Below are 21,760 nucleotides of genomic sequence, written 5' to 3' on the forward strand. Positions count from 1 at the left end.
CATGGCCATCAGTAGAGGTTGTCTTCCTGGAGCGTGGGGCTTTAGAACATGCTCCCACGGAGCCCAACCAGCCAGATGGGAGGCGTCCACCCTGCTGTGGCCAGGCAACAGATGTCCCTGTCACAGACCCCCTCCTGTTTCCATGTCATGCTCTGCTGGTAATCAATAGTTAGTGCCCAGTCAATGAGTGACTTTTCTGTTTAGTCAGTTTGATTGTTTCTGTGGTGAAATGTGCCACCAATTTTGAAAAAAAAAATTACAAATGCTGATTAGGTTCCCAGGTGAGTCTCCCCACCCCCAGTCTTATTTGACCTTTAGAATATGTTTAAAGGGTCTCTGGTTCTTTGGCCCCCAAGTCCTGTACTTGCCTCAGCAGAGTTTCAATGGGAAAATGCCCTCGGTTTGCAGGACTGGCACTGCCATTGCTTGGTTTTTAAAACTCCGCGTTCTCTCCTCATGGAATGGAAAGTAGCACTCAGATTTTCCTCCATTCTTTTATCAGTAAAGCTGTGTAGAGTTTTGGAGATTTTCAAAGAGTCTTTTTAAAAATTGCCATGTATTATGTAGAAATGAGCAAGAAAATGGCTTTTCTTTGTACCATCTTTCTGTTCTATTCACTTAGACCAGGAATAACAAAGTGATTTCATCACACATGCCCCCCCGAAGGAATAAGAGACTCTGTGGGGTCCTAAGTTGAGAAAAGATTTTGTGATCATATTTGGGGATCATGAAAGTCTGCTGTGATTGATTAATGATGTCTGCCACGGGCATGAAAGTGGAGGAGAAGTAAATATGTGCCATGTATTTGTCATTCCTGACTCAGATCTTGTGAAAAACAAAGTTCACATGTAAATGGTAATACTAGCCTAACAGTTAAGTAATGTGTACTGCATGCCAGGCACTGTTCTAAGTGCTTTACATATATTAATTCATTTGATTCTCAAAGCAACCTACAAAGTAGGTACAAATGAGTAAACCCTTACAAATGAGGAAACGGAGGCACAACGAGGCTAAGTTGCTAAGCCAAGGTCATACAGCTAGGAAGGGGAAGAGCTGAGATTCAGGGTCAGGCAGTTTTGTTCCTTAGCCCTGGATACTGTGCTGTCTCTCCTTGGCTAATGCTGTGTCTTTGCTGTCCAGGGACTGATGTAAGGCTCAGCTGTGGTTCAGGAGAAAATGCAAAATCAAGTTAACAGGGCTTGTTATCTTTGGGCCTCAGGCTCTAGAATGAAAGATAAGACAGAGTCCCGGGGAACTTTGGCACTGAGGAGAGAGTTGCATGTGAATCCTCCTTCCTCTCCGGGTAGCATTTCCAGTCTTTCCACATCCATTTTCTCAGATGAGAGTAGGTGGATGGGAAGGGAAGAGGAGTGGCATTTAAGGACTAGAACAGAGGAGTTCCTTGATCTCCAGGCCACCTGGTTGGGGAGACTCTGAGTGGCCATTTTCAATGATCATTTTTGTGTAAGGGACACAGGTACATATAAAGAGAGATACATGTTTAGCGTATCAAATAATATATCTTTCATAATGGCTGAAGAGAGACTTTTTAGTAGTTTGTTTTCCTTCGTTAATTTAGCAACTATTTATTGAACACCTATGCTGGGTCCCACAGTGTGCTGTAATTGTGGAAACAGTGAACCAATATGAGCCCTGCCTTCTCTGAGCTTGTAGTCTACTTGCTGGAATAATGACTAAGTGTAAGGTGCAGCTCTGACTGTAGTAGAGGGAATGAGGGAGTGAGGTGGCCGGACCATGTGGGTTTTTGAAGCTGCATTAAAGAGTTCTGACTTTAGCCTAAGAGCAGTGGGAAGCCATGGAAAGTGGGGGAGAGGGTCGGGGACTTTGTGTTATGTAATCAGAGTTAAAAGATAATTGTAGCGACACCGAGAAGAATGAATTAGAAAGGGGATGTGGAAGACGTAGAGGTGCTTGTAGGAGTGCAGGCAAGGAGGCCATAGGAGGTGGGACTAGGGTGGCTTGGACGGTGAAGGGAAGAAGGGGAAGGACTCTAAAGATATCTGGAAGGCGAAATTAGCCAGATTTGGTGATAGATTAGATATGGGTAGCGAGGGAGAGAGAATGGGCAAGGATGCCTAGAAAGTAGGAGGATGGTGGTCCTATTCCCAGAGGTAGGGATGCTGGAAGAGGGTCAGGTTTGGAGTGGAAGGACATCCTGCTGCATTGGAGGTGCTTTTGAGCTGTCCCAGAGGAGAAGTCAAATAGGCCACACTCTTTGTGGTAAGTATGTAGTGTTTCGACTGGACTATACATAAGTCCTGAGGGACTGTCCTGGGAAACTAAGTACTGCAGAAAAAATTTTAGAAATCTATAATTTTGTTGACTTTAAAAGTCCAAACAAACATATTTTCATCTAGGAAATAAGAATCTGACAATGACAAAGACAATTGATAGAGATAAATATCTTGCATAATCTTCCTAGTTATTTTTGTTTTTGCATATTTCTCTGCCAGTCTTTTCCCATAAGCATTCACATTTTTGTTAGTTTTTATAGTCTACATTCAGCGTGTAATAGAATTGTTTTCACTTACTGTTATCCCAAATATTTTTTCACATTTCAATATATCTCTCAAATTCTGTATTTAAAATGTTGCATGATAGTCCATGCTTGTGATAAATCGTGAATTATAATTTTCTAAGCTGTTTCTCTGTTTCTGGGTATTTAGTTGCTTTAAAGATTTCTTTATTACCAGTAATACCTTAATAAATATTTTTATGTCTACCACCTTTTCTTTTTCTCGCGCATTTTTCCTTAGATTAAATTTTTATGAGTGGGATTAGTGGGTTAGAGTTTGAATGGGTTTACAACTGTTGATATGTGTAAAGGCAAACGTTTTAAAACCTCTGACAGGGGCTTTGGGGTCCTAACTGTAGAACAGAGCTGTGGCCTCCACGTGGAGCCCCATCATGTTCCTTTGGATTCAGTAACCGATGGTCCTAACCATATCTGAGCACTGTCCAAGGTCCCAGGGCCACCTGTGACCTTCCCTCTTGCATCTGCTGTTGGTGCCAGGCTTGTTCTCTGGTTCAGCCTGGCTCCTCGCCTTCTCCCAGCTATTCTGTCTGTTCTTCAGGTAGTGCCACCATTCCTCAAGAATCCGTGGAAGCCGCTGAACTGACGGTATCCTGAAGGGATCGTCTAGCTAGGCTGAGCCTCGTAAGCCTTCAGGTTCTAAAATATTTGCAGTAGTGCTGCGGAGGCTGCCTAGGGTTCCCATGGATTTGGATGGGGTTCTCAAGACCTCCCATGACCTGGTGCCTGCCTACCAATCCCTCCTGGAGTGCCATTGCTTCTCAGCATGTCTCCTCTACTGCACCCAGACTAGACTCTAGTCTGGCCCAGGATGATGCCTTGGTTGCATCTACTCCTGGCTCTCACTCGAGTTGCTCCCTCACCCTCTGCCTTTCCAAACCCTGCTCCTCCTTTTAGACCCGACACTAGTTGCAGTTCCTCCAGGCCCTGGCTCTGCCTTGCAGCTTGCTGTCCCTCTGCTGCAAACTCTTACAGTACCTTTAGTCCCCGCTCCAGGACTTAGCACACAATTGTAAGCTTTCTGGTAAAGTTCACTCTTGAAATTTTTACCTCTTGAAGATAATTGTACACTCCTTGAGGGCAAGAGCCATGTCAGTCTTCCCCTCTAGATGCCTCAGAGCCTAGCTTTGGTGCTGAGCCCTGTGCAGAGCTCAATAAATCTGATGTGACCCATGAAATCAAAATATAAGTGCACCATGATGCAGTGTCAAAGTGTTTTAGCCATTCTTTTCTTATGTATTTTCAACATAAATGCCCATATTCAGACATTCCTGAGGATCTTCTTAGACTACTCGTAGATGGACCATGCTCAGATCTTCTCTATCTGGTTGCAGTTTGGGGGTTATAAAAATAAGTTCATGTTGGAAAACCATAAGCTGGTCACTTTTTGTTTCTAAGTCCTTGATATGCACTCGGGTGGGAAGGGTGATTGGTGGAGGTGACGAGGGTGGATGACAAGTAGTAAGAAACACTGGAATGCAAGTCTGTCTGGTCGTTAAAAGGCAAGCATCTCTGGCCCCTGGAACAGTGCTTGACTTGTGAAATGATGTCTTCTGTTATTCTGGTTCTTGAAAAATTGGTCCCAGGCTTACCCTGCTGTCTTTACAGCTCACTTTACTTCTGGTCATCAGGAGTCCTCAGGGGAAGCCACCTCAATGCACCCTGGAATCCCGAGCTGTCCTTGTTGTCCAGGGCACGGCCTGGCACACAGGGGACCCTCTGGCCGGGAGTCAGGAGCTTCCAGGCTGGGCTGGCTCTGCTGCCCCCCCGCTGCACGGCTCTGCACGTGCTTGGGTCTGGGCATGCTCACTTGTAAAATGCCATGCCTGAATCAGGCCATCTCTAGGCTCTTTTGTAACTGAGATTAAAAACAAAATAGTTGAAACTCTCTTAAGAGGGTGAGCTTTGGTACCGTTGCTAACTAAAAATGAGAACTGGGCTCTCTGACACATTTAATGACATGTGTTAGTATGTGTGTAGAACTTTACACTTAACTTGCATTTCTTTCTTTCTTTCTCTTTTTTTTTTTTCTAGCCAAACATCATGTCAATGGCAACAGAACAGTTGAACCTTTCCCAGAGGGAACACAGATGGCTCTATTTGGTAAGATAACAACTCTGAAAGAAAACCCAAATTGTGTGCAAAGACTAGTGCCAAGTTTCTGAGTTTTAGCAAGTGTCCTCAGGGCTTCAAAATCTGGGCTCTTCTAGATATTTACAAGTCGTTGCAGCCAAAAAACTATCAAGTTCTTAGTATATCTGGGATCAGAAAAGCTCATTCTATAGAATTTAGTATGCTTTCCTTTCTCACTTTGCAAATCAAATATCAAACTGTGTATTTACTATTTCTTATGTCCACACTGAATTAACCTGATAATTTAGGAGTTGAGTTTTTCTTTCCCAGGAAGGATTTTTTTCATATATATACATATATATATATACATATATATATATATATGTATATATATATATCTTTATTAAAGCTGGGATTCAAGGAGTTTTGAGATGTTATCCCACAAAAAGCAATAATCAAATTGAATGGTCTCTTTCTCTTCCATTATGAATTGGGCATATTCCTTTGTTTGTTTGTTTCCTCTGCTTCCTTCCCCTTAGCCTTTAGACAGATTCTATCATCTCTTTCATCCTAAAAACCTGAATTCCCCTTTCTTCATGCCCCCCTCCAGCTTCCGTCTTCCCCTGGTCCTGATGGAAGTCTCCTACAAGGGCTTTTGATGTAAAACTGCTTTAGGCATTGAAGTGTCTTTGAGCCAGAAATTAGCCTCCTGACAACACTGTCTCTAAATTAGCATATTCAGGATAAAATGTTTCCCTAATCCCAGAGTTAGTCATCACTGATGATTAACAGTTGGAGAGTTATGAAACAGGGACCCACTTCTGCCTAGGTGTTTGTAAATCTTGCTCTGTATGGGCTGTCACCTTTTAAAATGTACTGGTTAGTGATTAGGAGTTATTATGTTCAGAAATTTAAATGGAGGGTTTCCCTGATGGCGCAGTGGTTGAGAGTCCGTCTGCTGGTGCAGGGGACACGGGTTCGTGCCCCGGTCTGGGAAGATCCCACATGCCGCGGAGCGGCTGGGCCCGTGAGCCATGGCTGCTGAGCCTGCGTGTCCGGAGCCTGTGCTCCGCAACGGGAGAGGCCGCAACAGTGAGAGGCCCGCGTACCACAAAAAAAAAAAAAAAAAGGAAATTTAAATGGAGAATTTGGTTTTTGAAGAAAAAATCATCAATGGTCACTATAAGATGTCGGCTAACTATTTGATTTGTTAACTTTCCTCTGAGAAATTATGTTCAGATGATGCCATCTCACTTAAGTTGTAGGCCTAGCACAGTGTCTGTTACCAGGAGACAACAAATGTCACATCAATGTTCAAAGGGTTCTTTTGATGATTTTTTTTTGTCTTTCAGATTTGTGAACCCCTAGAAACTAGGTTAGAAACTAGGTTCCATGTCATACTGGGAAATGTAAAATGAGACTGACCTGTCATAGATTTCCCCCTGTTGTGGTATTGGAGGAAAGCCTCCTTCCCAAAGGACTGATGACATTGTTTGCCACAGAATTGGAAATATCAGTGAATAAGCTCCGTGGCGAGATTATTATTACTATTATTTTGTCAAAGGTTTGGTTTAGAGTGGCTTTCCTAAAAATCCTAACCCAAGGCCTTCATTGTTTGACTCTGGGCAAGCAAATCCCCCCTCCAAGCCTCAGTTTTCTCACCTGTAGAATGGGAAGGCTGACGGGGTGCTCTGAGACCCTTCCCTTGGCTTCTGCATCTTCCATACTTGGGGCTGAAGCCTCATCTGGCCTCAGGCAGCCCTGGGAAGCCCACTGTGAATGGCCAAGGGGTGTGGTTTTAAAAGAAATGAATCCTGTGCATAATTTCTACCAGTGCAGAACTATACAGGTGATAAAATAGAATATCTCTTGACATCTAAGGATTTTTGCCTTATTAGCACTGCTGTTTGGCTCTTCCAGATACTTAAATGAAGGCCTCTGTTTTGGTTAAGTGCGTGCAAGCATTTTATATTTGTGTTTTCAAAACTGTCCTCACTTGATATGGCTTGTCCACCTGGCCTGCAGTGGAGTGAGGGAGTGGATGGGTTTTGGGGTGGGCTTCTGTCATTTGGGTTGTTTATAGCTGTACTGAAAAAGTCAAACTAAGTGCACCTCTTTGGCATATCTTGGGCATTTAATCCTCTCAGAACCTTGTAAAGCTGGTAGGATTACGTAATTCCCTTCTCAGAGAGCTCACATGATTTATCACAGGTCTCTCAGCCAGAGATGGTGGAGCTTGAATTTGAGCCCAGGTCTAACAGGCCGGAAGTCCACGCTCTTTTTACCATGTCCCCTGACTCTTGGCCTGGTTACAGGAGTCCTGGGAGAGTCTGGTAGAGTCAGAAATGCCTTTCAGCTGGATCCATGCACAGAAGCATGATTTCCAGCCAAGCCAATTTAGCAAATTGATTTGTGAATTTCTGTGCATTCCCAGAGTGCTCTGAAGGACGCTGGAGACACAGCTTTTGCCAGGAAAATACTGCTTTTTGGAGTGACGTCTCCTGCTGTTTATCGTTTTCCCCCATTTGATTTTAGTAGCAGGTATTAATGTGCAGGAGAATGTCTTACATTGACTTGACTGTGAGATCACCAAAGCAACAGTGGCACTTTGTACTTGTCCAAACTCATTCTTCAGCCTGGGAAGTCAATATTTTATGCCAAACGAGTATCACCAGTTTCAATTTCATTATCTATTGGTTAATCATTTGAATGTACCTTACAGAATGCTGTCTAAATAGAAACTTGTAAATTTAATCCGTTCTGAAAGTGGCCACTGACCGAACGGCCATTAGCATTTAGCTTAGGGTGGATGATGTAAGGAAGGGTAGAGTGAGGGTCAAGGGCAGGCTCCGTTGTGAAAAATGTATGAATGTGTTATTATATCAAGTGACCAGAGAATATATAGATGGCTCCTTAAAAGCTATTTCTGGCATGTAATCTTCACAGATTATTTTTAAAACAAAAAGACGTTCATTTTTTTCAGGTTTTCTTTCATGGCCCAGTCAGTTTTATCCTTGTCTTGTTTTTCTGTGATCACGGTTTTTTAGCCTTTCTGTTGCCCTTTTCTCTCCTCTGCACTTTAGGACAATGATAATGAGGGTAATAGGCCTGCTGTCCTAGTGGGCTTCTACTCGTCTGTGTGTGATGCTCTCTTTCAAGTCAGTGGGAGCCCCTTTTTTACAGGTCGGAGAAGCGGAACCGAACATTTTGCAATTACTGAATATCTTTGTTCCAGGTGGCTGAGTGCCCTATGTCTGCCATCCCTTTAATCCCACCACAGCCCTGTGAAGTGGGCATCACTGTGCTCCTTTAGAGACGGAGAAACTGAGGCACCCAAAGATGAAAGAAATATGGTCAAGTAGAGGGAATGCTTTCTCTGGCATGAGGACATCCACGTGACACTTACCAGCATGCTGTGCCTGACTTAGAAGCGATAACTTCAGGAAAGTGACATTCTGTTGGCGGAGGGTCCCTCCGTCCTCGCAGAGAGCAAGCCTCCGGCCTCTCTGTGGTGGTCGTTCTTAAGCACGGAGCAGCTATTCACTTTATTAAAAGTACTCCATAGTCAGGAAGATTTATCATTTCCAAATAAAATAGACATTTATTAATTGAGGAGAGTACAGAGAAGTCAGGGGTTGGGGGCTCCAGTCTTAATTGGTGACGAGTTTTAGTACAGTTTGAAAAAATGAAATACAGTTTTTTAAAACTTTCGAGTTCAGCACTTGACCATAACACTTATCAACCAAACTAGGATACTTTTGAGAGTGAAAAGGGTGCTGGTAAAAATTATGTTAAAATAATGAGGTACGCACCCGGAGGACTTCAGGCACATGGGATATAATGTCGCCCTCTAATGAGAGTGTATATTATAAGACATGGTGTCAAGAATAATAAATACACATTGAGTAAAGTTGAAATTGAAAAATAATGAACTGAGAGATATAAAATGAAATAAACAAATGAAAAAATTCCAACGCAGTAGACTTACATTATGTACCGTATAGCATCAACACCAGTAGTTACACTAACTTCCAGCATTTTACTCAGTAAATATTGTTATATTCTTTCTGAATGACTTGAAATGAACAGTTAATTCATATTTATAAAACCTGGCTGGTAGCATTTCAATAAGAGATGGGGAATTATCTGATTATACCCTTGCAATTCTAATATTGTACTAATACTGTCCAATGATGTAGGGTAATGAACTCTCCATCAGTAGAGGTATTCAAATGAGAGATCGTTCCTACCCAGTTGGGAAGTGGAAGTAAATAGCCTTTAAGATCCTTTCTTCTCAGTTAATGAGAATTTTCTCTGTTTCAGAGTGTTAAACCTCTTTGGAAAAATTACTCCTAACTCTAAAATTCTTTGATTGTATCATTTAGAAACCCATATCCTGGCTGTTTGGTGAGAGGTAAAATTCTGCAGTGAGAAACTGTAGTGGTCAGGAATCGATGGATACCAAGCCACCACAGCAGAAGTACCTCTGCAAATTCTTAGGGTCGCTGTAGGTTCTTAGGCTCCTACTAGCCTGATAGCGATGGCTCTGGGAACTCAAACCACTGTAAAACCTGTTCTCTGTGTCAGGTTCTCTTGGGCTCTTCAAACAAGAGGGAGCAAAAGACAATCCAAGACATCATGAAAGTGTGCTGTGATCTTGTTACACTTCTCTGTTTTTAGCCAGGGGGCCAAGATTTGCTAGACTCTTTCCTGACTAGCTGTGTGGAAGGACAGATCGCAGAGCAGAGGCCAGTGGCTGTCAGAGGCCCATAGGCAGGCCTCACTCTGGGAGACTCACCTTCTGTACCCCAAGGGAGAAGAGATCAGTGTCTGTAAGATGAACCAATCATAAGATATTTCCCCCCCACCCCAACTTGAATTAGAGGTGAATTAGAAACAGCCACAGTTACTTTGTCTGCCAGCCAAGAAAACAGCATTGAAAGCAGCAGGCAATACGTCTGACTTCAATGGAAAATATATTGGTGTCTCATTGGCTAGGATCCAACATTATGTTGGTAAATAATCCAATCCCGGTGTGGCATATTTCTCCCTGAACCTTGACTGAAAACTATTGAAGACCGTTCTGTGAGCTGTGGAGCTGCAGTCACTCATTCTAGGAAAAAGGCCAGAAAGAATGACTTTGAAATGTGTTTGTAATTAACTAAACAGTCTAAATTCACAAGATCGTTAGAACAGCAGGTTGCTAACTGGCGCAAACTTCTTAAGTGAGGAGGCATTTGGGGAAACGAAAATAGGCCTTCCTTCCATGGTGATCTGAAGCACCTTTAAGGGACAGTAACTGGTCATCTGGAGACATGTAGGACACATTTTATTTTATGTACCTTTTTTGCGTGTGTGATGATCACATTTCGTTTTTGAGTATGAAAAGGTCTGATGATAATATAGGCAAAGGGGAAGAGACTTTTCAGAGCCTGTGTTGAAAATTCCTTTTGGTTTGTGTGGCACTGCACGGGATGGCCCTGGTCCTGCTCGAGAAGGCACAGGCGTGGTGTTGGAGAGGGTGTCCTGGAGTGGGGAGGGTGACAGCGTGGCAGCAGGAGTGCGGGTGGGGATTTCTGTGCCAGGAGAAAGGAATTGCACCTGGAGTAGAAAGGAGTGGGTCAAATAGTGTCTGACAAAGTAACACTTGTCTGGAGAGCGCGTATCCATCAACCTCAGCTACATGGAATGCTTGTAAGAACCAGAAAGTAAGCACGCCCTGCCCACCAAAAGTTGCGGAGAAGTCCCCAGAGAATTCAGAATTCACTGAGGTCTTTGGAGTCAGATAGATCCTGGTGCGTGACTTTAGACAAGTTTCTTGGGCCTTGCTGTAAAATGAAATAAGGGAAAATTAAAATATAAGAAATGGCAAAATAACATACATTAGAATTAGGTGAATATTAGACCAAAGAAAAACATGAGAAGTAAAATATGCAAAGAGGGCATGCTATAATACTATATAATTTATAAAACTGGGTCACAGATGTGACTCTGTATTTCCTAACGGCAACATGAAGGTCAGTTGGTTGTGTGATTGGTTTCAGTTTTTTAGAATTGTGGTAAAATATACATAACATAAAGTTTACCATTTTAACCATTTTTAAGTGCACAGTTCAGTGCACTTAAAAAGTGCATTCACATTGTTATGCAACCATCACCACCATCCGTCTCCTGAACTTTTTGTCTTTCCAAACTGAAATTCTATACCTATTAAATAATAACACTCAATTTCCCCTCCCCACAGACCGTGCAGCCACCGTTTGACTTTCCTTCTCTATGACTCTGACTACACTAGGACCTCATATAAGCAGAATCCTACACTATGTGTCCTTTTGTAACTGGCTTATTTCACTTAGCATAGTGGCCTCAAGGTTCATGCAAGCTGTGGCATGTGTCAGAATTTCCTTCCTTCTTAAGACTGAGTAATATTCCATTGAGTGCACATACCATATTTAGTTTATCTGTTCACCTGTCAACGGACACTTGAGTTGCTTCCACATTTTGGCTATTGTGAATAATACTGTTATGAACATGAGTGTACAGATATCTCTTTGAGACCCTGCTTTCAGTTCTTTTGGCAAATACATCCCGGAGTGGAATGGCTGGATCATATGATAATTCCCTGTTTCTTTTTTTGAGGAACCCCTGCATACCATTTTCCACAAAGACTGAACCATTTTACATTCCCATCAGCAAAGCACAGGGTTCCAATTTCTCCACATTCTTGACGACTCTTGTTATTTTTATTTGTTAATAGCCAGCCTAATGGGTGTGAAGTGGTGATTTTCAGTTTTACCTAATGATCCTGAAAATCTACATGATTGGGGGAACCATAAAATTTCTTGATTCTAGAACCAGAAAGAAATTTCTTTCAAGGTACTTGTAAGGAGGACACTGTGATGTAAGACAGTCAGCAGTACTGCTGACCGCGCCCTCAGAGTGAGCACTGAGAGGAGATTCGTGAGCCCTTGGTCACACCACTCTTCTCTTTGGGCTTCTGACATCCACCAGGAACAATTCGGTCCACCTTCCCCCCACGGATGCCACCGTGTGCTTCCCTGGCATAACCCAGAAAGAAGTTACTTGTACTGTATCTAAAACAATCGATGGACTAGATAACTTTTAGGGAATTTTCTATCAATACTATTTCTTTCAGTGGAGTTTTAAAAAATATTTATTTTTTCATTCTTTATTGTGAAAAATTTCAACCATACATAAACGTAGACTAATATAGTGAAGCCTCACTAACTCAGCTTCAGCAGTTATCACTCAGGGCTAACATGTTTCATCTGTAGTCCCATTCACTCTCTCTCCTTCATCCAGGTTATTTCAAAGTAAATCTCAGATATCAGATCATTTCATCCAGGAATATTTTGGCACATACCTCTTTTTAAGAGCAGTTTTTAAGAAAACATACCACAACGCCATTATCACACCTAAAAAAATAGTTCCTTAGTACCATCAAATATCCCATGAGTCCATATTTCCACTATTGTCTCATAAATGTTTTTTCAAACCACCTGTTTGAATCAAGGTCCAAATAGAGTTCATACACTGCAATTGGTTGATATAAATAGCCTCTTATAACCTCTAGGTTCACCTCTCTCTCTTTTTTTAAAAAATAAATTTATTTATTTTTGGCTGTGTTGGGTCTTCGTTGCTTTCTTTAGTCTTGGCAAGTGGGGACTACTCTTTGTTGCGGTACGTGGGTTTCTCATTGCGGTGGCTTCTCTTTGTTGCGGAGCACGGGCTCTAGGTGCATGGGCTTCAGTAGTTGTGGCACATGGGCTCAGTAATTGTAGATTGCAGGCTCTAGAGCGCAGGCTCAGTAGTTGTGGCGCACGGGCTTAGTTGCTCTGCGGCATGTGGGATCTTCCCGGACCAGGATTCAAACCCGTGTCCCCTGCATTGGCTGGAGGATTCTTAACAACTGCGCCAGCAGGGAAGTCCCTCTCTCTCTTTATTTTTCCTTATAATTTATTTGTTTAAGAAACTAGATCATTTATTCTGTACTGTCTCCTTCAGTCTGGATTGAATGAACATGCTTGAAAAGCCTCTGTATTTTCTACAAGTTGGGAGTTAGAGGCCTGGTCAGAATCCATAGGTGGGGTGTGTAAACCATCCAGGAGGCCTTTAATAACTGGTTCTCTTCCTTTTGGTGAAGTTAGCAGCCCCTAATGATCATTGCCTTGACCTATTATTTTATTAGAAGCTGCAAGATGGTGACATTTAATTTCTTGCATTTCCCTTTATTTATGAACTGGAATATTTCTAAAAAGGGAAGTTTCTCTTTATCAACTATTTGGTTACCTTGACCTCCAGTTGATTAGGAAAGCAGCTTTGTTTTTTCCTGGGTTTACCATTTTGCTCCGTGTATCTGAGCATGGGTTAAATGTATATTCATGAGTCAGAAGCATATATAAGTATAGTTGCTTAAGTGATGGAAACCTCTTTAATTTGACTGAATGACCATTTTCACTTGGGCATTTAATCAAATTATTGAAATTTGTAACCATTTGGTCAAACATTTGAAAATAGAATCACAGTAGACAGATTGCCTCTACAGATTTGGGTAAAACAAAGAAATAGGCACATAGTCAGGTGACAGAAGGTTATGTCTCCAGCAAAGCTGAGTCTAAGGGGCAGCCATCTTCTCTCCTGTTCTCACCCCAGATCTTGTGACGAGGGGACATGCTCCTGTGTGCATCCCAGTCTTGAACCTCAGCAGCCCAGGGTGAAAAAGCAACTCCAGAGAGGGCCTGAGGGCTGGGGGCCGGCTTGCTTCTGGAAGTGGCATGCTTTCAGAGTATCAAACTGATGAAAATGGCTAAGCGGCCAAGAAATGACAAAGCCTCAGGAATGCTGCCCACTACAAAGACTAACAGCTGGGCTCTGTCACCTGGAGCTCTTTCTCATGCTTTTGGCTTAATATTGTGAATGCGTTGGAGGGTAGCAGGAGACATGTTTATCAGAGTGCATTTTCTCTGCTTTCCAGTTTTCACAGACAGAATAGGTAAAACTATCTGTGGTTCTCACTGCCAAACATCGTGGGATTCAAGAAGGGAAACTATTTACTGGCTCACTTTTTTTTTTCTCTCATTTTATTTTCATTATTTATTACTTCATGCGTTTTTTGTTTGTTTGTTTTTGGTAAGTTGTCTCAAATTTTTCTTTTGGAATGATGCAGTGTATAAATAAAGTAAATAAAAGTAAAGTAATTCCTATGAATGAAATTTCTTAGTCCAATACAATGTATAGTTTTTTTAAGGAAATCAAAATCAAACAGTGCCAGTTCTGTTTTTGCCAGGCATAACTGGAAATGTTAGCATTGAAACCCTAGGAAATGAGATTCAGTTGAAGTGACATGTCTGATCCATGCTGAGAAATGATCGTTTAGGTTGGCATGCCTTTGGCCAAAATAGTGTGAACAATGATGAAAGACCCTGTGAACTTTTCCTAAATTCTTGTGTCTGGAGGGACAGCAAAACCCCCCGTGTCCATATACACCAGGAGCTATTCCACAAAACACCTTTCATTTTCCCCTTGTGTCATCAGTGCCCCAAGACTTAGATAAAGATCGTAGTTGACCAAGACCAAGTTTCCTTGTTGAGCCCAGTGACACTGGGACCAACAGTGGTGCTTGCCAGATGGATATCCTTCTGGTGTACATCCCACCATATATCCTTCCAAGTCTCAGCTGTGATCCCAAGACTCATGATAATATGGAAAGGATTAAATGATAGCTCATGGTAGACCTTATCATGAACAAATGTGGCTTTCCAGATGTGGCTTTCCACAGTCATGCCTACTCAGGAATCAGTGCTGTTTTGTATGTGGGAAAAAGACATTTTATTTTTTTAGCCACATCTCTGGTCTCCCCTAAAACCCCCTGTGCAGTCCATTGAGTCTCAAATGCCTTTCTATGTGATGACCCTTTTCCATTTTCTTAATTTCCATAAGATGGTCACTTGTCAGGTCAAGATGAAAATGTCTCCATGTGGAAGGCTGCATTCATCTTGCTTATAACCACCCATGTGTCCATTTAGTACTTGGGAGAATTTCTTGTCACCCTCTTTTCCACCAGGCTTCCTTTCGTTTGTGTATGACCTTTGTCTAGGTGGCAGTGACATTTGCATTGGGAAGAGCGGAAGAGTTTGTATTCACCTCATAGGGAACATTAAGGGAGGGTGGATTTGGGGCGGGCCATCTGGGGAAATTTCAGGAATATGATGACACTAGGAGCTTGGAGTGAGAACTACAAATGGGCTGTCAGGAATGCATGGGAACTGCTTCCTAGCATTCCTTTCTTTTGGCTGAATAACTCGTGATTGGCAGGTATGTCCTTTGGCTAGGCCTTACTTCAATAGCTTTGTAGTAGAAATGTGCAAAGATGACCTCAGGAAGGAGAAGGCCCTGTAGGCACAGGTTCAGCATCCGGCCTTGCTTTCCCACATGGAAAAAATGAGCTGGATTCCCAAGCAAATAGTATGTGCTTTATTCCTGGTGCCAATACAGAGGCCCTCAGTGACCCACACAAACATCTAGAAACAGGTGCACCAGCTGAATGGCAAATAGCTCTCCAATTGCTGTTAATGCATTGGTAACTGGACTGAAATTTCATCCCTGTTTTTTTTCTTCCATGTAGGACATTTTTAATCTACCTAGTAATGAAGTGGCTGTAAAAACAATGCCACCACCAACAACCAACTTTTACATTTGGGTAGTAAATTTCATATTATAAAATGTTTTCATATATATAATTTAATTTTTTCTTTGTATTTAGTTCTGAGAAGACTGAGGCTCAGAGAGATTAAGCGCCTGTCCCAGGGTCAGGCTACTTAGTTAATGGTAGAACTAGGTCTAGCACTCAACTAATTTAGTCACTTACTCATCATATTATTTATCGTAGCAGGAGACAAACAGAAAAAATACCTCCCTTCAAGGAACTTACAGTCTAGTAGGGCAGGACAGAAAATAAGATAAATAGGTAAAATATTTGTTGTGGGATGTCAGATTGTGATAAGTGCTGTTGATTAAAATAAAGCAGGGGAGGAGAAGAGGAAATGCCTGGTTGGGGGTGGGGTGAGGGTTTGCAATTTAAAATAAGACAGTCAAGGAGGCATCAATGAAATGGTAATCTTTAAGCAAAGACCTAAAAGAGGCATGGGAGGTTACTATACAGAGATCTGTGGGAAAAAACATTCTAGGCAGAAGGACTACAAGTACAAAGGCCCTGAGGCAGGGGTGTGCCTGGCATGAGGCCTGTATGCTGGAGTGTAACAAGCAAGGAGGGAGCAGTAGTAGCTGAGACCAGAGATGAAGAGGGAGTTAAATCATGAAGGGCCTTTGGTAACTGTGGGGACTTTGACTTTGCTTGCCAAGGGGAGCCTTACAGGATTTGGGGCAGAGGAGTAATGTTATATGACCTATTTTTTAAAAGAATCACTTTTGCTGTTATGTTGAAGATAGAATGTTTAGGATGGTGAGAAAAAAAAGCAGCGACGCCATTTAGGAGAGTATTGCCTCCCAGCCTAGTACTTCTGGCTTGAACACACACTGTCTTTAATTAATAATAATAATAATAATGATAAAGCTTAACTTGCACTTGTGTATCTTTCTTAAATGCTATATCTTTATACTTTTAGAATATTTTCTATCCGTCCTTTAACATGATACATTAGCTGAAAACAGATACAAATCCTTTGTAGAGAGTATTTAGATATTATTATTGCTCTACTTATAGATCAATATTACTTGCATTTTTAGATGGAATGGATTGAATTAAACCATTCAGAATCATGTTGAATGTGTGCATTGGATTCCATTCAAAGTGGGTTGTTCCACAATACACTGAACAGTTTAGAAGCACTTCAAATTGTACTTCTGGTATATGCAAAGTGTGCAAGGGCACAGGTCAACCGGACTGTGGTGATGTGATTTAAAATGTGAAATCAATGCTTAAGATAAGACTAAAAACTTATCAAAGAAATAAGTCAGCATTTACATAAATCTCTTAACTCTTCCAGCTCCCAGAGCTCTTGGGATGGAATGTCAGATATTTGTTATCAGCTGAATTTGGGTTTAAATTGTAAGTCAGCAGATTTCTGAAATTGAATAAGTTTCTGAACCTCCAGCTGATTTTTATCTCTAGACAAAACATTTTTTAAATATTCAGTTGTCTGAAGGGACTGGAGAGCACCCAAATGTTGGGTCTCTGGGCAGCACCTGGAGGGAACACAGTTCTTGAAATAAGGGGAACAAACTTGGTAAGCACCACATTTAACCAGCCTTTTCCCTGAGGGCACTTCCTAGTTCACAGCTGCTTATTTAAAAGAGAGAGAGAGAGAGAGAGAGAGAGAGAGAGAGAGAGAGAGAGCATGCAAATAGGAAGTGGCTAGCTTACTAGGCTGAAGAAGCAGAGGTTGAGTCTAAGGGCTGCTAGAGTAGCTGTAAATCAATGGGAAACATTCTGTAAGGAAGGAGCAATGGGGGGGGGAGCCCCAAACTCTCCGTACCAAGTCCCCTCAAATCTGTGGCTGCCTCTGTGCATGTACAGGGTGAGATTCCAAGGAAACCTTGGAGAAAAGCAACTGCTAAAAGGCTGAAATTTCAGCAGTTGCTTGGTTCTATGAGAAAGCTGGAGTTCAGGTCCTACTAAGTTAGAGAGAATTGTAAAAACTTTAGGCTTTTCCTTGGAACTCTAGGAAGGCCACATCTTAGGAGTAAACCCAGGATAAAGGGTTACATCTTAGGGCTAAGGGGAAAAAGCAAAATAAACCCATTCTTGTAAAATCTAACACTAAGCTTCCACAGGATCAAGATGACCCAGATTTAATTGCTGCCAGGAAAAAAGTCAACACTTTTTGGAGAAAAGTTACAAAATTTAGCACATATCATCCACAGTGTTTAATATGCAATAAAAGTATCAGACATGAAGAAACAACAAAAAAAAGATTAATAGTTAAAGAAAAAAGTCAATAGATGCAGGCCCAGAGAAGAGTCAGATGTTGAAATTAGCAGACAAGGACTTAAAACAGATATTATAAATACGTTAAAACAATTTATGGGAAAAGATGGACAGAATGGGGTAGTAGAGTAATATCAGCAGAGAAATGTAAACTATAAAAAAAGAAATAGAATTTCTAGGACTGAAAACTATAGCATCTGAAATTTTTTTTTAAAAGCTATTATTGGATGTTCTTAACAGAAAGGACCTTACATTAGAAAAGGGATCAGTGAACTTGAAGACAGGTCAATAGAAATTATTCAAACAGAAGGACAGGGAGAAAAAATATTTTTAAAAAAAATGAAGAGAGCCTTGGTGATTATGAGACAATGTCAGTTGGTCTGATATATGTGTAGTTGGAGTATCAGAAGGAGCCCAGAGAGAGATACTGGGGCAGAAATATATATTTGAGGAAATAATAATTTTAAATTTTATGAAATGTTATTGGGAGGTAATCAAGATGAATACCGAATATGGAGGGTCAAAGGCAGGGCTCAAATCAGGACCAAGGAATAGAGTTTTGAGTGGGCATAAAGATTAAATAAACATAGATGACTGTACAACAGGGAAGGTCCATTTTGCCCAAAGACCACCCCTGTTTCCACTTCCCACTCCAACTCCTTTTAGAAGGCATTGTTCTTTCTCCTCTGGTTCCATGGTGACAATGTGTTGAGATGGACTTAGACCTAAGTTCAAACCCTAGCTCTGCATCTCACTAGCAAATCATTACAGTCTGCATCCTGGGATCGTCATTTATTAAACGAGAATAGTGATAACTTTCTCACAAGGCAGGTCTCAGTGGGATAGACCATGTACATTTTATAGGGTCATGCTGGCCATATAGTCGGCACTCAACAGATAGTAATTTCTTTCTTCTGCTAAACCTGTTCTCGTTGTGGTTAGCTGGCATCACTACCCACCCGGTTAGCCGGGTTGAGGAAATTATAGTTTATCTTAACAGCAACAAGAACCATAGAGATGACAGAAGCATGGTTGGATTTTAGAGAGATCACTCAGGCTTCAGTGAGAAGAATGGATTAGAATGATGTGCGATAAGATTTGAAAAGACCAAATTGGACGCTATTGCGCACACCCCCTCTTTATATCCTTCCCAAACAGCTGTATTATCTCCTTTTCTGTCACAAGAGACCCTGCTTTGCCCATTAAAACCATAGCCTCAGTAATTACCAGCAAAAATAAAATCTGGTTCCCCTTTCCTCAAGGGCAGGGATGCTTTTCAAAGGGTGAGGGATGATGGTGGCCTGGACCAGAGTGAAAGCAATGAGCGTGAAGCCCAGTGGACAGATCCAAGAGTCCCCCTGCTAATCTGTCATCGTCTTTCTATCATCTTTCTAGGGGATTGGATTACATCCCTGACAGAGATGCTTCTCAGAGTATAGATATGACCACATCATTCCTTTGCTGGGAAATCTTTGTTTTAGAAGGGTAATCTCCACTCCTTAGTTTAGCATTTAAGGCCTTGTAGAACCTATTTCCGATCTATTCAACCAGCCTTTTTTTTTTTTTTTTTAAATACAACTTCTCACCCAGCCTGTGGGGGGCCTCATCCTAGTTTTCTTCCCACACTTTCACACCTTCAGCTGAAACCCTTCTCATCTTGGAAGCCTCAGCAACTTTTCCTCAATCTTTCCCCACAACTCTTTTGTGCCCATGTTCATCAGATAAGATTATCACCTTGCATTATGAGTAGATGTTGAATTGGTTATCTCTCACTGTCTGCCTGCTTTTTGATGATGGGAACTGTGTCTTATTGTCTTTGGGTTACCAGGGCCGAGTCTCAAATATAGGCCCTTAGTATAAATATTTGTTAGATGAATCAGTGGCTACTACTCTGCACATCTGCAGTGGAAGTGGGAGAAACTTTTTGATATTCTGTTACTTAATTTACACAGAGTTGAGTAAGAGATGTAGAGAGAGACTTTCAGAGGAAGTCTCAGGGGACTTGTGGAAGCTTTTGAGGGGTTTAGCAGTCAATGGCCCAGTGCATTTTATAGAGGATGGTTTTTCTCCTCAGTGGTGTACATGTGTCACCAGCCCAGTTTTCTGGATACCTGCTGGATGAATGACATTCAGGGGCTCCGAGAGGAGGTGGACAGGACGGAGGTGCTAGGCAAAAGCAACTAATGTTTACTGACTGTCTGTTGGATGCCAGGCGGTGCTGAAAGGAAGATATTTTCAAGGCAGAAAAAATGGTTGAGAGATAGGAAAGTGAAAGAGGAAGCAGTATATCCATGCCAGAAAGAAAAAAATGTAAATGACAGTGGGGCATGCCAGAGGAAAGATGGAAGTTTCCAAACTCCTCAGATTCACTGGACCAGTAGCCTAGGGTGTAGTCTATGTTGCCATTAGAATTGCCTTGTTGTGTCTGGACCCTGTGGATCTTGCCACGAGATTTGGTGTAAGCTAGTGGCCGAGATTCACAGCTTCTGCTACAAGTCTTCTGGTAACACAAAAGCCTTGGTTTTCACTAACTGCCCTCCCAGCTGTACCATACCATTCCTTCTTGATGAAGTGGAATGAGCCAGGCTGACCTTAGCTTCCCTATGTTTTTCTGCTTCTCCGGAAAGGTAAGAAGAAGGTCACATTGTACATTGTGGTTGCAGATTATTTGCGGGACCTTTCAGGAAGACTTCTTCATCTGGGATTTCTTTTCTGCCTCCACATGTCCTACATTTTCTCTTAGGAGTCAGCTGGAACTGAAGGCATTCTGCTGTGTTAATCAACACCCACTGGCAGATGTCATGGTCATTTGTTCACTGAAATTCCATCAATCTCTTACCCAATGTAGAAGGGAAAACAAAATTGCAAGTACCTAGAGAAGGCAGGGCCCATGAACAGATATATGTAGGAGATAGAGAAATACTAAAGGATGCTTCCTAGGAAAACCGAATGCTATTTTTTTTCCTTAAGGCTTTCTTTTCTTTGCCCCAGGTGAGCCGTTGAACGTATTTGTCAGGCCCTGATGAAATGCACAGCTCACTCTAAGCGAGCGTTGTCTTCAGCCTCACGTTCACGTCCTCAGGAGGAGTTTGCTCCTCCTGAATTGAGGTGCTGCTGTCTAATCAGTCATCGATTATCCTCTAGTCCAGCTAGCAACCACTTGCTTTCCAGCAGCTATGAGAACCATGCTGCTTCCAGTGAGCTGGTTTGGTGAAGGCTGGGCTTTCATAGTGCTGGCATGGCCATGGTCATCCTGTCCAGGGAACCCACAGCTTCATCAGCCCATACTTGGGGAGCGGTGTGGCTCCACTGTCCTTGAAGGGGTCCAGACACACTGGAGTCCAGACACACATAGTGAGTGGATTCAGAAATAAGTGTAGTGAGGAGCAAATGAAGAGGCTTGTAATCAGCTTACAAGAGCTGTCTTCAGATGATCAAAGGGTTGACAGGTTGTCATGAGGAAGAGGGGCTGTGTATGTCCTGTATGACCTTGAGGGAGAGGATCAGAGCGAAGGAGGGAAAACTCTAGGGTTTTGGCTCAATGTAGGAAAGAGCTTCCTAACCGTCACTGGATCTGCAGAGGTGGACTGGACTGCTTCAAGGTTGAGGGCAGTTCAGCCATTTGCCATGATGCTTTTAATACTAGCAGGGCATTTAAGCTAGATGAGAGGTCAGGTCCCTTACAGCCTTGGAATTCTGGTTCTTGAATCCTCTTAGTGAATAAAGACGTACTATTCTTTAGAGGCTGTTCCTAGGGTAGAGGGTGAAACACAACAACATGTATAAAGAACTTGGAGCTGCATTAATCACAGTACAGAGGCACAGTGGAGCATATGTGTCTATATGGGCATGTTTTAAATTTGGGAAGAGACTGCGAAGAATACTTAATAAAATTAAGGCAACATTAGGAATTGATGTGGACAGAAGGTAATTGTCACGAAACACTGAAAATATCAATCGGATTCTGATCGCTGTATGGTTTCTTTTCTAGCAGAAGGTATTTAAAAATTTTGTAGTTTTCAAGTAAGTTGTGATAAGGAAAGCATCTTGTTGAATTATTTAATAGGATGTAGGTTTGCTAAAAAGCAAAGCTAACATAGGAAGTGTATTGCGACTTCATTTACATTTCTACCTCCTGTATTCATCTTCTTTGGGAGAGTCATGGC

At 42.0% G+C, this 21,760-nt stretch overlaps 1 protein-coding gene across 4 annotated transcripts in view; it reads left to right on the forward strand.

Annotated features, from left to right (window-relative positions):
• MSRA (methionine sulfoxide reductase A) overlaps positions 1–21,760 on the forward strand; it is a 369,470-nt gene that overhangs the window by 137,231 nt on the left and 210,479 nt on the right. For 3 of the 4 annotated variants that reach the window (XM_060015253.1, XM_060015255.1, XM_060015256.1), the window contains one exon: positions 4,589–4,657. The exons of the other annotated variant lie outside the window; for it this stretch is intronic. In XM_060015253.1, the coding sequence (XP_059871236.1) occupies positions 4,589–4,657 (69 nt within the window). The remainder of the gene's footprint in view (positions 1–4,588; positions 4,658–21,760) is intronic. 4 annotated transcript variants of the gene reach the window in all.

Source organism: Delphinus delphis, chromosome 6 (assembly GCF_949987515.2).
Source record: "Delphinus delphis chromosome 6, mDelDel1.2, whole genome shotgun sequence".
Taxonomy (NCBI): domain Eukaryota; kingdom Metazoa; phylum Chordata; class Mammalia; order Artiodactyla; family Delphinidae; genus Delphinus; species Delphinus delphis.